General features: G+C 53.7%; 1 protein-coding gene across 5 annotated transcripts in view; it reads right to left on the bottom strand.

The window, feature by feature from the left end:
• Window positions 1-9027: 9027 nt before the first annotated feature.
• Window positions 9028-13092, bottom strand: part of ZFAT (zinc finger and AT-hook domain containing) — a gene marked incomplete at both ends in the record, with an annotated part of 197320 nt that continues 193255 nt past the window's right edge. For all 5 annotated transcript variants that reach the window (XM_080694115.1, XM_080694117.1, XM_080694119.1 and 2 more), the window contains one exon: window positions 9028-9267. In XM_080694115.1, coding sequence (XP_080550241.1) covers window positions 9028-9267 — 240 coding nt within the window. The remainder of the gene's footprint in view (window positions 9268-13092) is intronic.

Here is a 13092-nt window from a genome sequence, read left to right as displayed (position 1 = left end):
GTCACGCTGTGGCTGGAGCAGAAGATGGAGTCTGGTGAGCTGGGACTGGTGCTCCTGCCTGGGTCCTGCATCACTGCCTATGGCTCCCTCTGTGCCCACGTTGAGGGGCTGGAACCAGGAGAGAGTGTCTGTAGGCGGGTGTTTGGGGAGTGGGTGGCAGGGGCTGCAGTTTTTCTGTGCCTGGGACCACTCCAGCTACTCCCTGTCGCCTGGAAACAAGAAGCCTGGGCTCCTCTGGCCTCGGCACTTCCCACTCCCCATTCTCCTCGCTGTCCACGCACCTCCTGGTCTGGCTCCTTCTTCTTCTCAGATGCATGTTGGTCCCTGTCGCGTCCCCGCTGGTTTCTGGCTTATTGACCATGTCATGTTTTGTCTGGCTCAACCATGGACAACTTTGGGGCCTTGGCTTTGGAGTGCCCGGTGCTCCAAGGAAGACTTCGCCGGCCCTCCAGAACAGGGCGGGCTCCCTCCTTAGTAACCCCACAGCCATGCCAAACCTTTATTGCTGGCTTCTGCTGTTGTCCAGTGATCTGTCTTCCTCAGTAGACCAGGGTTGAATGTGCTAGACTCAGTAGGGAGCACAGCATCGTAAGCAGGATGTCCCACCCACACCCCAGGGAAGCAGACCTGGGTCTCACCTGCAGGAAGCAATCAGCACACCAGGGACAGGACAAAGCAGGGTCCCCCTTGAGATGCAGACACAAGGATGAGACTGGGGTCAGGTGAGGCTTCCCCGAGGAGAAGGACTTTAGACAGTGGGGCAGTGGGGCGACACCTGGCCACAGGGAGCTCTTTCCTGATTGGAGAGTGGGAGGACACCTGGCCACGGGCAGCACTTTCCTGGTTGGAGAGTGGGAGGACACCTGGCCACGGGGAGCATTCTCCTGGTTGGAGAGTGGGAGGACACCTGGCCGTGGGGAGTACGTTCCTGGCTTTCATTGGACCTGAAGGCCCGAGTCAAATTCACATTCCACTCTGATGGGAACTGGGAGTTGAATAAATGCACTAGGGTGTTCTGGATTGGATAGGGAAGCTCAGCTCAGAGAAGTGAATTTTAGGAGGACATTTCTCTGGCCTTTCCAGAAGGGGCAACTGAACCAGAGTCCCCATTCCTAACCTGGGTGGGAAGCATTTGATGCTTTTTCAAGCTCAAGGAAGATCGTGCAACTTAATTAAGATTGGCTCACCATGGGAACATCCATCAGCTGCTGCTTCGCAGCAGGGGAGGGGGTGGTGGCAGGGAGCAGTGGGGAGCAGCCCGCACATGGAGGATGAATCCCCTGTGGAAGGGCTTCCCGGGGAGTCAGGCCCCTGGCAGCCCTGGTCATGGGGAGCTGCGAGCAGAGAAGCAGCATAATTAATTCACAGAGAGCTTCGGCCTCCCCCTGCTTCAATCACTCAATCTTTCTAATTTCCCAGCAATTTAATTAAAGGATCTTCCCCTTACAATAATAAGGGGAAGTCTTCTTTCTGATGGCTGAGAGCTGCATCAAAAGAATTTCAAAGCCACTGAAGCTGATGCAGTTGTAGCTCTTTAACTCAGATCCCGACCTAGACTATCAGAAGGGAAAGGAGCCACCAGGAGAACTCTGCACCCACCTCCCTCTACCCAGAGCAGGAAACTGAGGCCCAGACATCTCCTCAGAGGGAACGCTCAGGGTCACACACGGGCAGGGGCAATATCAGACAGTGGCCAACGCCAGCCCCTTCTATCTCACCTCTGTCTTGACAGGAAGGGCTGTCGTTTTCAATGGTCACTCCAGTGACTGCCTCTGGAAAATGGGTGATTTCTGCCTCTCAGAAATGGGTGACAAGCTACCTTTGAGGACATAGGCACATTCCCTTGCAGAGGGCCGATGACTTCGCAAACACTCCTCATCACCCTTTATTACACAGGGGGCACTGGCAGCGTAAATGGGTTGCCCTTGTCTGCACGACTAATTCAAATGCCATCGAGGATTCTTAACTTGGGGACCCTGCAACTGCCTCAAGTTTTGTGTGAATGCTCATCGTCCTGGACGGTAGATCTCTCACTTTCATTCAAACCCCACAGAGGGTTCAGCGGCCCTACACAGTGGAGAACTGCACTCACTCTGAGGCTCAGGGGCCAGTGTGCCAGCGTACTGGCTTCCATCTATGGGGTGGTTCCCCCCTCCCCTTTATCCCATAATAATCCCCAACCACAGTGTCCTCCAGGCCTTCCCTCTGACCCCTGGGGTTGGGTGGCAGATCTGGGTCTGGCAGAAGCTTTAGGCCTCAGGAAGGTAGGACAAACATTGTCCAGCTGAACTGGACGGGATGAACAAGGACTGTACCTTGGGTCCTGAGCATCACCCTGCCTGGCCTTGCATGGATGTGATCTCTGCTGAGCACTGGTAGAAGGAGCTGCGGCTGGGTGTGTGCCACCCTTGCACCAGGCAGGCACTGGACAGTCAGAGGGTTTAGGAGTACAGCAACTCCCCCAGTTGCACAGGCTAGGCCACGCTCCATCCCCACAACTGCAACAACCTAGAAACAGTTCCAGAAGATATGTTATATGTTAACTCTTGAGGTGTGGAAACTTTGAGTGGGTTGGAGCATCCCCTCCTGAGCATGGTGGGTACCGGCCCTCCCCTGATCAGCCCCCATCTGAAGTAAGTAGCCTGCTCCAGGATTGAGATCCAGGTGATTTCTGTGTTGTGCTTATTCTCTGCCAGAGCACAATGTGTATTTCTTGGTCCTAAGGGGTCAGATCGGTATCCACCTCTCCACTTTAGAGACATACAAAGGATGGACGAGGACAGAGAAGAATGAAGGTTACACAGTAGAGGCTCTTCTTACTGCATAGACAAGTCCTTTGGGGCAGGTTCTAAGGTCTAGCGGGACTAGGGACGGACTTTCAGTCCCGCAGTGCCCAAGGTTAAGGATGCCTTCCTTCTGCAATCTGTGGGGCTCCCAACATCTAAGTGACACTGGAGAGGAGATAGCGGGAGCCCCCTCAGCAGCAGGGGCCTTTGCTTGCAGTGGGGGTGGCTTTGCAGCACCCCTTCCAGGTGCCCCTCCTGTCTCTTCTGACAGAGTGACTGGGTGGTGAGGTCAGCTACAGCAAAGGCTGCCACAAGAGGAGGGAATGAAAGGGACCAGCCTTCCCGGGCTGCGGTGGATGCTCAGTCTCCTTGGGGTACAGGCCTTACCAGCGGGTAGGCAGGAGCATCTCCCAGACTTGCTCGCTCGGTGCCCCAGGAGGAGTCTGTCCCTGAGCCCGGTTGCTGGCCTATAGCAGGAAGTGGCATGACGGTCCCCAGACTCAGCCCTGACCCTGTGCACCTGGGTTCACAGCCTCCACTCTGCCTTCACACCACCCTTGCACTGCTCCTCAGATGCCTACAAAGGAAGGCATCCTTTCTTGCACTCCCAAACTCTGAGGCTTCTTTGGAAGTAACTGACTGCTGACGTCTGAATATTTATGTCCCTCCAAAATTCACCTGTGAAATTTTAACCGATGAAGTGGTGATATTAGGAGGTGATTAGGTAGTGGAGTGTCCGGGCTCCAGATAGGTTTAGGGTCTTATAGATGAGGCTAGAGGGAACTGGTCTCTCCCTTCTGCCACAGAAGGATGCAGTTAGAAGGCACCAGGAGGAGAGAAGGCCTCACCAGTGTGTCAGTCAGCTTTCTGCCACTATAACGAAATACCTGAGATAATTAACTTATAAGAGAAAAGGTTCACGTTGTCTCACAGTTTGGGGCCTGTGGCCAAGCAGTACATCATGATAGGTGGATGTGGTGGAAAAAATTGGTTGACAGGAAACAAAAATAGGAGGAAGGAGGAGGGGTGAAATCCCACAATCCCTTCAAGAGCAACCCCCAATGACCTCAAGATGAGACCACGACTCAGGAAGGGGGGGTCTGACCGCATACACAGAGAGCCAGTCACGCTCAGTTCTCCTCTGCAAAGCACCATGTGATGGTTGAGAGAGTTCCAGACAGGTGGACTCCGCTCAGGACTAGGGAACATGCAGAGACCTTGAGGTGCTGATGTGCGGTGAGCATCCCCCGCGCAGGCCCCCTAGATTTGGGCTGTGGAGGCACAGTGCCGAGACACCTGGGGAGCTTGCCACTAGTGGCTTCTTACCAGTTTCTCCTGCCCCTCATAAACACCCCAAAGATAGGGCTGCTGTCGGGGGCATCTGTTCATGACCCACGGATCTGGTGTAGATGCTTAAGAGAGAGGTGCAGGATGGTAGGACCAAGGCCTAGAAGCAGAGGAGGCAGCAAGCCCCCCACCCAGGTCTGGTACCCCCAGGGAACTCTGGCTGACACAGCCTCTGTCTACACAGACCTTTCTGTTCCCTTTTGTCTGCCTTGTGCTGGTTAATATACCGAGCCGTCACTGCCTTCTTAGCCTGCAGGAAGTGTAAAAACTGTTATCTACGGCGAACCACCGAAGCCTTAAATTACGGCAGGAACGGTGACAGTGATAGATTAGAGCTTCTTAAATCAAACCCAAACGTGGCCCTGTCATGGCTAAGAGAAAGGCCGAGTTGACTTGAAAATAATTTACTTAGAAAATTTTGTGATGCATGGTAAATTAAGCCACACCCCACCCCCCCCTCAATCCCACATGCATATTTTTTTTCTGTTTTCTCCAGCAAAGTATTAGTCTACTTAATTGATTCCCAAAGACTTCCTGCTATGACTTAGAACTATTACCACTGGGAGAGGATGACTCTAAGCTGGAGCTCTTCCAAGGGCAGGGTGGACAGTTTGTTCTGAAATTTTAAAAGGGGTGGGGCGAGGAGCTGGATTTGGAACTAAAGGGTCTTTCTTCTCTAGCCTTGAAAATGGGACAGAAGGACAAGGGGAAAATAACCAATGACAGCAACTAATGAATTTCAAATACTTATTACAAGAAAAATTAATTGGCTAAATTAGACCTGTAGATACGGTTTGAAAAATGAGTCAGTCTCCTCAAAAAAAAAAAAAAAAAAAAAAAAAAAACCCCACAAAACTCAGAGCAACCAACGCATTCCAGACTTGTTGCTGCTTGGCCAGGTGAAGATCAAGTCTATGTGTGAGCACTGCCGGGACCCGCCCTCCCCAAAACAACCCCAAGCTCATCAAACAGGATATCTGCTGATCTCAACTCTGGGGTATTTTATGAACCATCTGCAGAGTGTGTGCATGCCCACCACTTCCAGGGCTGTCCTAAAAACTGAATGCAGAATGATGGATGCACAGACAGCTCATTGAGGAGGTCTAGGTGCACAGGGGGCTGCTCACATCTTTAGTAATTATTTTGTCACCTCTACTGGACGAATGAGGGAGAGGTATGAGATTTGTCCAAAGTCACACACCCTCTGAGAGGTCCCCTCTATTCAAAGCCTGGCCTTGTCCCTTCATTAGCAGGCAGGACCCTGGGCAGGGAGGCCAGGCTGCAGAGGGACGGCCAGTACACATGGAAGAGCCAGGGCCCTAGCCGGCCAGGCTGGCTGAACGCTGCCCTCAGCCTCCTCCTGGTATGGCCAGGCGCTCTGTGGCTCCCCTCTGCCTCTGGCCTCAGGCTGGCCCTGGGCCTCCTGCTCTTTCCCTGTCTCCTGCTCACACTTGTTCTTGCCTTAGCTTCACATAGCCAACCTCGCCTCTAACCCCAGCCCGCCAACATGATCTTGCCCCCACCCCACCCCTGCTCTGCCTTCCTAGCTTCGGGGCAGGTGGCCACAGAAGGCAGCACCATCCAGGGAGCGCGGAGATCACCCAAAGACATGGCCAGCCACCCACACTCGGCTCCGGGCGCACGACTATGCAGCCGCGAGTGTCACCACAGGTGGGCCACTTACCCATAGCCACTACCTTCTCTCCTGTAAAAAAAAAATGGAAGGAGGATTGACAGGGAGCACGTTGTGCAGATCTTCCCCGGGCTCAATTTCTGGTTCTGCCTTTTTTTTTTTTTTTTTTTTTTTTTTTTTTTGCGGTACTGGGGATGGAGCCCAGGGGCATTCTACCTCTGAGCTACACCCCAAGTCTTATTTTTCTTTTTATTCTTTATTTCAAAACAGGGTCTCACTGAGTTGCAAAGGGCCTTACTGAGTAGCTGGGGCTGTCTGCGAACCACGATACTCCTGTCTCAGCCTCCCAAGTGCTGGGATTACAAGCGTGCCCTGCTTTCTGCCACCTCTTGTGTGACCATAAACGAGTCACTCACCTCTCTGTGCCAACATTCTCACCAGTAGAACGCATTTCACACAGCACCTGCCTTCCTGGCACTGTAACGGCCGGAGTGTCACAGCACTGGCATAAGACCAGTGCTCCCAGCGCTGTGGGAGCCCCTCTGTCTGCAGCTTGTGAAGACGCAGGTGGTGAGAAAACTTGATCCCATGACACCCAAAAGGGTCTCGTATGACATGTGGCACAAGGTGGGCACCGGGCATGTTATGAATTAGGAAGGTGTAGCCTGGTGGCAGATGCCTGAAACCCCAGCCACTCGGGGGGCTGAGGAGGATCACAAATTCAAGGCCAACTTGAGCAACTTGGTAAAATCCTGCCTCAAAGTAAGAAAAAATGAAAAGGTCAGGGGCAGAGGCAGAGTGCCTCTGAGTTCAAGCCCTAGAACCACACACACACACACACACTCAAAACAAAACAACAATACAGGAAATTAAAACCTGAGGGGAGGACAGAAAGAAGTTGCTTTTTTTTTTTTTTTGGTGTGTGTGTGTGTGGTACTTTGGGTAGAACCCAGGGGTCCTGCCACTGAGCTGAACTCTCAGCCCTTTTTAGTTTTTATTTGGAAACAGTGTCACGAATTTGCTGGAACCACCATCTTCCTATCAGAGCTTCCTAATACTGAGATAACAGGTTCGCACCACCACACCTGGCTAGAAGCTGCATCTTATAGTTCCTGGATGTGCCACAAGCCTTAGGGAAGCTGCCCAGGAAGAAAGCCTAGAAAGCCCACTGGCCCCCGGGCCTGGCCAACAGGACCCCTGGCGGTTCCTCAGCCTCCCACGTCTAGGCTTCCAGCTATAACTTGTGTGCCACGGAAGAGTGGGCTCCTCCCTGCAGCCTCGGCTGAGCACCAGTACTCAAGGAGTCTCCAGTCACGTGTCACGTCTCTCCCACTGATCACTACCCCGCTGAGGGTCCTTGGAAGGACCACTCCTGCTTATGCCTCCATTGCTAGGAGTACAAATAATAACCGGTATTTACAGAGTATGGGGAGGTACTCTGCTAATGGCTTCTGGGGCTTTGCTCAGTTAATTCTGTCAATAATCCGTGGAGTTGGCAATTATCCTCAGACCTGCTTCAGAGGTGAGTAAACTGGAACTCAGGGAGGGCCAGTAATGTGGCCAGGCCACTCCGAGGGGAAGGGAGAGCTGGGCTGGATCTCCAGTGCCCTGCCTCCCACCGAGACACATAGCTACCAGCACTGACACCACAGTGCTCCTCACAGTCTCTTCCTGAACCCTCCCAGGTTCACCAAGAGCCACCACCTCCCTGGGGCTCACTGAACAGAAGTGACCTCTGCCATCCGCCATCCCTGCCCTCCTGAGGTCAGCTCTGGCAAATCATCCCGCCTTTCCATCTGGAGCCACACCAGCTAAATAAAAACACTCTCAGCCCACCGCCCAGCCCCTACCTCAGAGGCTGGCTCCTCTACAGCTCTTTGGAATTCCCTTTGCACATCCCCCACCCCAATGCCTGCAGGCAGGAGGCCCATGTGGGTCTGAAGGCCCCATCCAGGCCAATAGGAAGCTTCCTCTAACTCCTCTCTGCGAGGGCCCTTCCTTCCTCCCCTTCCTCCGAGGGCAGGAAGCATTTCCTGGCTCCCTTCTTCGGGCAAAGGTACTTTCTCCTGGCTGAGAACAGCAGTTTGGAGCACCTCAGATGGTCTGGGCCCCATGGGGAAGGCCAAGGCATATCAGGAACGGCCCCCTTCAACAGGGCAGTGGTAACTGCCTATCCATGTGACTGTGACCCTGAATGCCATTCGGCAGGAAGACTTCTCAGAGCACACAGCCGGGACCCCGGTGAGCCAGGTGACCAGGAGACATCAACAGACCCCAGGGTGAGCAGCACTACCCTGGCGTCCCCCACCTTGTAGGGAATTTACCAGGACACCAGCCCAGAGATCTTAATTAGTGTCACAGGTTTCTGATATCAGTCCCTAACTCTTCCCAGACAGAGTGGAAAAGGGGCATTGCTACCTCTCTCCGTTGGCAGCGAATCAGAGGCCAGACAGCCAGAAAAACGGAAGATCATCAACCCCAGAAAGGGCCCCGCAGCCAAGCTGAGCTCTTCCCAGAGAAACAGTGTCACCCAGGGGCAGTATCAGGGCCTTGGTCTCAAGTGAGGGGTTCTGGGAGGGGCCCACCCAGATTTGGACTTGGGCAGGAGAATGCAATCCATCCCCCCAGCAAGGAACAGGTGAAGACAAACAGGTAATGCTTTTATTCCATCCACCTCTCCTCCTCAGGAGGGGAGGTAGGGACTGAAAGTGCATTTTCCTAAAAGCAAAAGAATCCCGAGATGGCAGGCCGGGCCCCGAGGGGCCTGGTGGTCACTTCATTTGACCCAGAGCATCCTCACGTGTGAGGAGGATGAGGCTCTATGGTGAGTGTCAGGAAATCCCAACCACCCTGCCCAGCGAATCAGAAACCATAAGGCCCCTCACTGTGTGATGGCGGTGTCTCTCTTGCCAGGCAACACAATGAGCCCTGATAAGGACGGGCTCCTGCGTGGAGCCCAGGATGGGGGTGTGATTCAAGGAGGATGCTGGTGAGGTTGGAGTCCGGATCTTGAAGCAAGGGGTGATGCAGGCTGTGAGCTGATGTGCACATCCTTCCGGAAGCAGAGGGTACAGGGGAAGGGGCGCACCAGTGCAGGGAATGGGTTCTGAACTGCTGGTGATGCAATCATCCACCACCCAAAGGAGGGCCAGGAGAGTCCTGTCTGGCCTCCAGGCAGGGGCGCGGAGGAGAGCGCCATCTGCAGGCCGGGCGGGCAGGGTGCCTGCCAGCCGAGCCTACAGCTGCACGGTCTGGTGTCCTCTAGAGCTCCTGGGCCGGCTGCTCCTCAGCCTGCTCCTCCATAGGCTGCACGGCCTCCTGCACATAGACGATGAACTCGGAGGCCTCCCCGCCCTGCGTGTAGACCGTCACAGTCTCGATGCCCTCCACGTCGTCGGAGGACACCACCAAATGGTGCTGCTCGGCCAGCTCCACGGAGGCTTGCTGGAGGGTCTCCTGGATCATGACTGTGTGGTTGGAGCTGGGCTCCTCATCGGTGACCTGGGGAGGGCAAGAAAAAGGTCACGCTTGTAAATGTCATAAACACTAAGCCAAACATGTGAAGGAGAGAGGGGGAAGGAATGGGGCAGGAAATGGGTAAAGGCTAATTGGGTGATTCGTGCATGTATCCACAATCTTGTACAACATTGAGATGTATGACTACAATGCACCACTAAAAAAATTAAAAATAATAATAATCCCAGCATTTAGGAGGCTGAGACAGGAGGATGGCGGCTTGCAGACAGCCTCAGCTATTTAGTGAGGCCCTTTACAACTGGTGAGACCGTTTCAAAATAAAGAATAAAAATAAGACTAGGGTGTATCTTGACAGTAGAATGCCCCTGGGTTCCATCCCCAGTACTGCAAAAAAAAAAAAAAAAAAAAAAAAAAGAGATCACACAGGTCCAGCAAGAACTCTGGCCAACAGCGTGACCAGGATGTTCTAGGAGCCTGGCCATGCAGCACAGGGTCCCGTCAACAGTGCTCGGTGCTTGCTCTCATGCCCTTGCTATGGAAGAAGGGACAAAGCTCCCGACACAAAGCAACACGACCAGGATCCCTCCACAGTGGCCACAGTGGGGCCCAGGTCATCCCCAGTCCCAGCTCCTCTCCTCCTGCCAAGCTCTCTCGGGGGCTTCTGGGACTTGTACGTGTCACTAAGAAATGAGGGTCAGCAGGCACTGTGGGGTGCCTGCTGCAGGAGCCTGGGGTGTGGGGTCAAGGGGCTTGGAAGTGCACAGCAGGTCCAGCTGGTGCTGATAAGGGCCTGGCTCTGTCTGTCCACACATTGTGGGAGCCTAACTCAGCTGGTGGATCTCTGCCATCCCAGGAAGGGTGGGCGCCTTGTGGACCCTCTCCCCAGATGCTCTCTACCAACGGGCATGCCCTAACACTAAGGAGGAGGCCTGCTGACGCCCCCTAAGCCACAGCCCTGGGCAGGGGAGCCCCAGGGAGCACCTGGCACGGAGGGACCCGCTGAGCCCCCAGCCAAGCCCTGGTCGCCCCAAGCTGCAGCGTCCAGGAGAGGCCGGATTCTAGCTGTGCTAAAACCCCACGTCTCCAGCTCTGTTGGATCTGGGATGTTTTTACTAACAATTGCCATTGATCTTGAGAAAGGAAGAAGAGACATAGGAAATATTTAAGAGCCGAGGCCTTAGAAGTGTGAAAATGAGTGAAGGGTGAGAAACCCAGCTGAGGAGGCCTGGGCCGCGCGGCTGGACATGAGCCTCAGCCCTGGGGCGCGGGGGCACAGCGGCCTGGTTTCCAGGAGCGGAGTGGAGAGGGGGAAAGAGCAGGTGCCCTGTCTACACAGCCGCGTGTGAAGGGCAGCCTGCCCCTATGGGTCTGAGATCTGGTCAGCACCCTTTCCTAGGACCCTCAGTCTTCCATTCATAAAACAGGGACTGAAACGCCTCCCTAGGGAGAGCGCCGGGGGAATGAAAGCTGATTCCGTATGAAGAGTGGGCACTGAATCCCACTCTGCCCCCTTGATGCCTCCATTAATTCATTAACTTATTCATTCAACTTTCCTAATCACTCTGCCTACAAAGGCTGTGGCCTGTCAATGACTCCTTTCATTCAGCAAACCTGTGTCACTCTGAGAGCGCCCGCCAGACTGTGAGCTCGAGCAGGGCAGCAATGTGTCTGTCTTGTACAGCTGTTTCCCGAGAGCTGAGATCAACGCACAGTAAGCACTCAATAATTGTTGGATGATGGCCTACTAGGTGCCAGACTCTGCGGTGAGCACTAAGCAGCAACACTGTAAAAGACCACAGTCCCCCAAGGCGGACAGGGCCTACGGGGCAGCGGGCTCCCAGAAGAGGTGTTGGTGGCTCCAGGCAGGAGGAGAGAGGGCACCTGGGCTTCCAGAGATGCAGGCATAGGTGGGTTTGCTCAGGCAGCCACTGCAGGTGCCCATTCGTGATCCTTCTGGCCCCTCTCCTGGATCATGACTGATGCTAGGTGGGCTCCTGGCCCCTGCCCCATCCATCATGACATGCTGTGGCCACATACATCTGGCATGAAGGGTCTCACCCAGCCCCTGCAGTTATTCCAGCTGCTGTGGGGGGAACAGCTGTGTCAGCAGGTGTGGTTCACGTTCAACCTAGACAGTAAAATGGTGCAGGCACCTTTGGGGGCTCCGAAGACTCCCGTGTGGGGGACTGGAAGAAAATGTATTCGGACAACTTAGTGAGACCTTGTTTCAAAATAAAAAACTAAAACAGGGCTGGGGGGTAGAGCTCAGAGGCAGAATGCCCTGGGTCCAATCCCCAATACCAAAAATACATAAATGAATGAATGAATATAAAGAGTCGTTCCAACAATCCGGAGTAACAACAGTAAGGGCTTGCTGGCTAAGCATCTTATACATATCATCATATTTAGTCCTTACAATATCCTCCAGCTCCAGGAGCTGGAGCGCTAGTCCATGCAGGCACTATTAATATGTTGAGCCTAGTCTGCCTTTTTAGAATGAACCCAGACCTTTTCTTTTTCTTCTTTTACTGTTTGTTTCAGGTTCACTCAACTGGAAAAATGTAGTGTGAAGTGGGCGGGACTTCGTAAGTAAACACTGACGCATTTCAGAGGTCACCTGACCACTTCTCTACTGCATTTTCTGCAAACCCTGAGCTTCCTTCCGAGCCCCAGGGAGGCCAGCCTCCACCCAGCCTCCACCCAGGCCCTTGGGTCTATAAGCCCCCTGCCTACTCCCCGGTCCTCAACCCACTTGTTTACACACATCTTGCAGCTTGGCCATTTCTGTTCCCTTTCTACAAAGGGAGCTCTGTGACTCAGCTAAGGCCTAGCAATTTGCAAGTAGTAAAAGCTGGTCTTTGTCTAGTGACCTCAAGTCCAGAGAGCCTCCCTGACTGGTAGACTGAGACGGTGACTGAAGATGTCACGTGACCCCGACTGATAGGCTTAGATTATTGCTCTTCCCCCATCCCGAGCAGTTTAAGGCTGGCTGCATAATTCACAGCCATTCTTGGTTCAAAATGATCACTCCAGTAGCTTAATCCATTAACGCAGGCTTAAAATTGTTCTCCGCAGTAGAAATAATACGGCTTTCATGGTGTCATTACCCCCTGAGATGGATACTCCGTTTTCCCCGATGCTGTATCTAACACGTCTTTCAGCTAAATTATTAGAAGAATAGATAGCTTAATAGGAAACCGGGACCCACGGGACTGTACAAACGATTCACTAAATCAGGCCTTGCATCTGCAGCTCTGCCTGTCTCAAGTGTTTGCCTGGAAGCTAGACTAGACCCGTCAGAGCCCAGGCACTGGGCAACTCAATGGATACTGAAGAGCAGACTGTTCCATCCATCCATCCATCCATCCATCCATCCATCCATCCATCCATCCTTCCACCCACTGGCGGTCAAAGGAGACCTTGCAGAGTACCAGGCCGCCAGGGCTAACTCTGACCGCCAGCCTCTTAGCTTTTCTGGCTTTCTGCCTCCCCTGCCTTCGACCTCTTCAAGCTCCCTTCCCTCTCTTCTGTAAACCCTCCCCTGCAGCTTTCCCCCTCCCCATATCCAAGTGAGCCCTGAAGCTTCCCTTGCTCAGGAAGCCCTCTCTGGAGAAGACAGGTCCCTCCTCACTGCCACGCCAAAATGTGAATGCCCTGCAAGGGCTTCCTGTTCGACCCCACCTCGGGGCCATTCCTCTGTAAATCAACAGCTTCTTGAGAGGAGGGACAGCCCTGGCTCCTCCATGCCCAGTGCAGCGCCACATTCTCGGCAGCACGGGGTGTGTGTGTGTGTGTGTGTGTGTGTGTGTGTGTGTGTGCTAGAGACAGTTTTAGAAATGCCCACAGCCC

The sequence above is a fragment of the Muscardinus avellanarius genome (assembly GCF_963383645.1).
Source record: "Muscardinus avellanarius genome assembly, chromosome: 4".
Classification (NCBI taxonomy): Eukaryota; Metazoa; Chordata; class Mammalia; order Rodentia; family Gliridae; genus Muscardinus; species Muscardinus avellanarius.
Note: the sequence above shows the minus strand (reverse complement) of the source record. Positions and strands in the feature narration are given on the sequence as shown.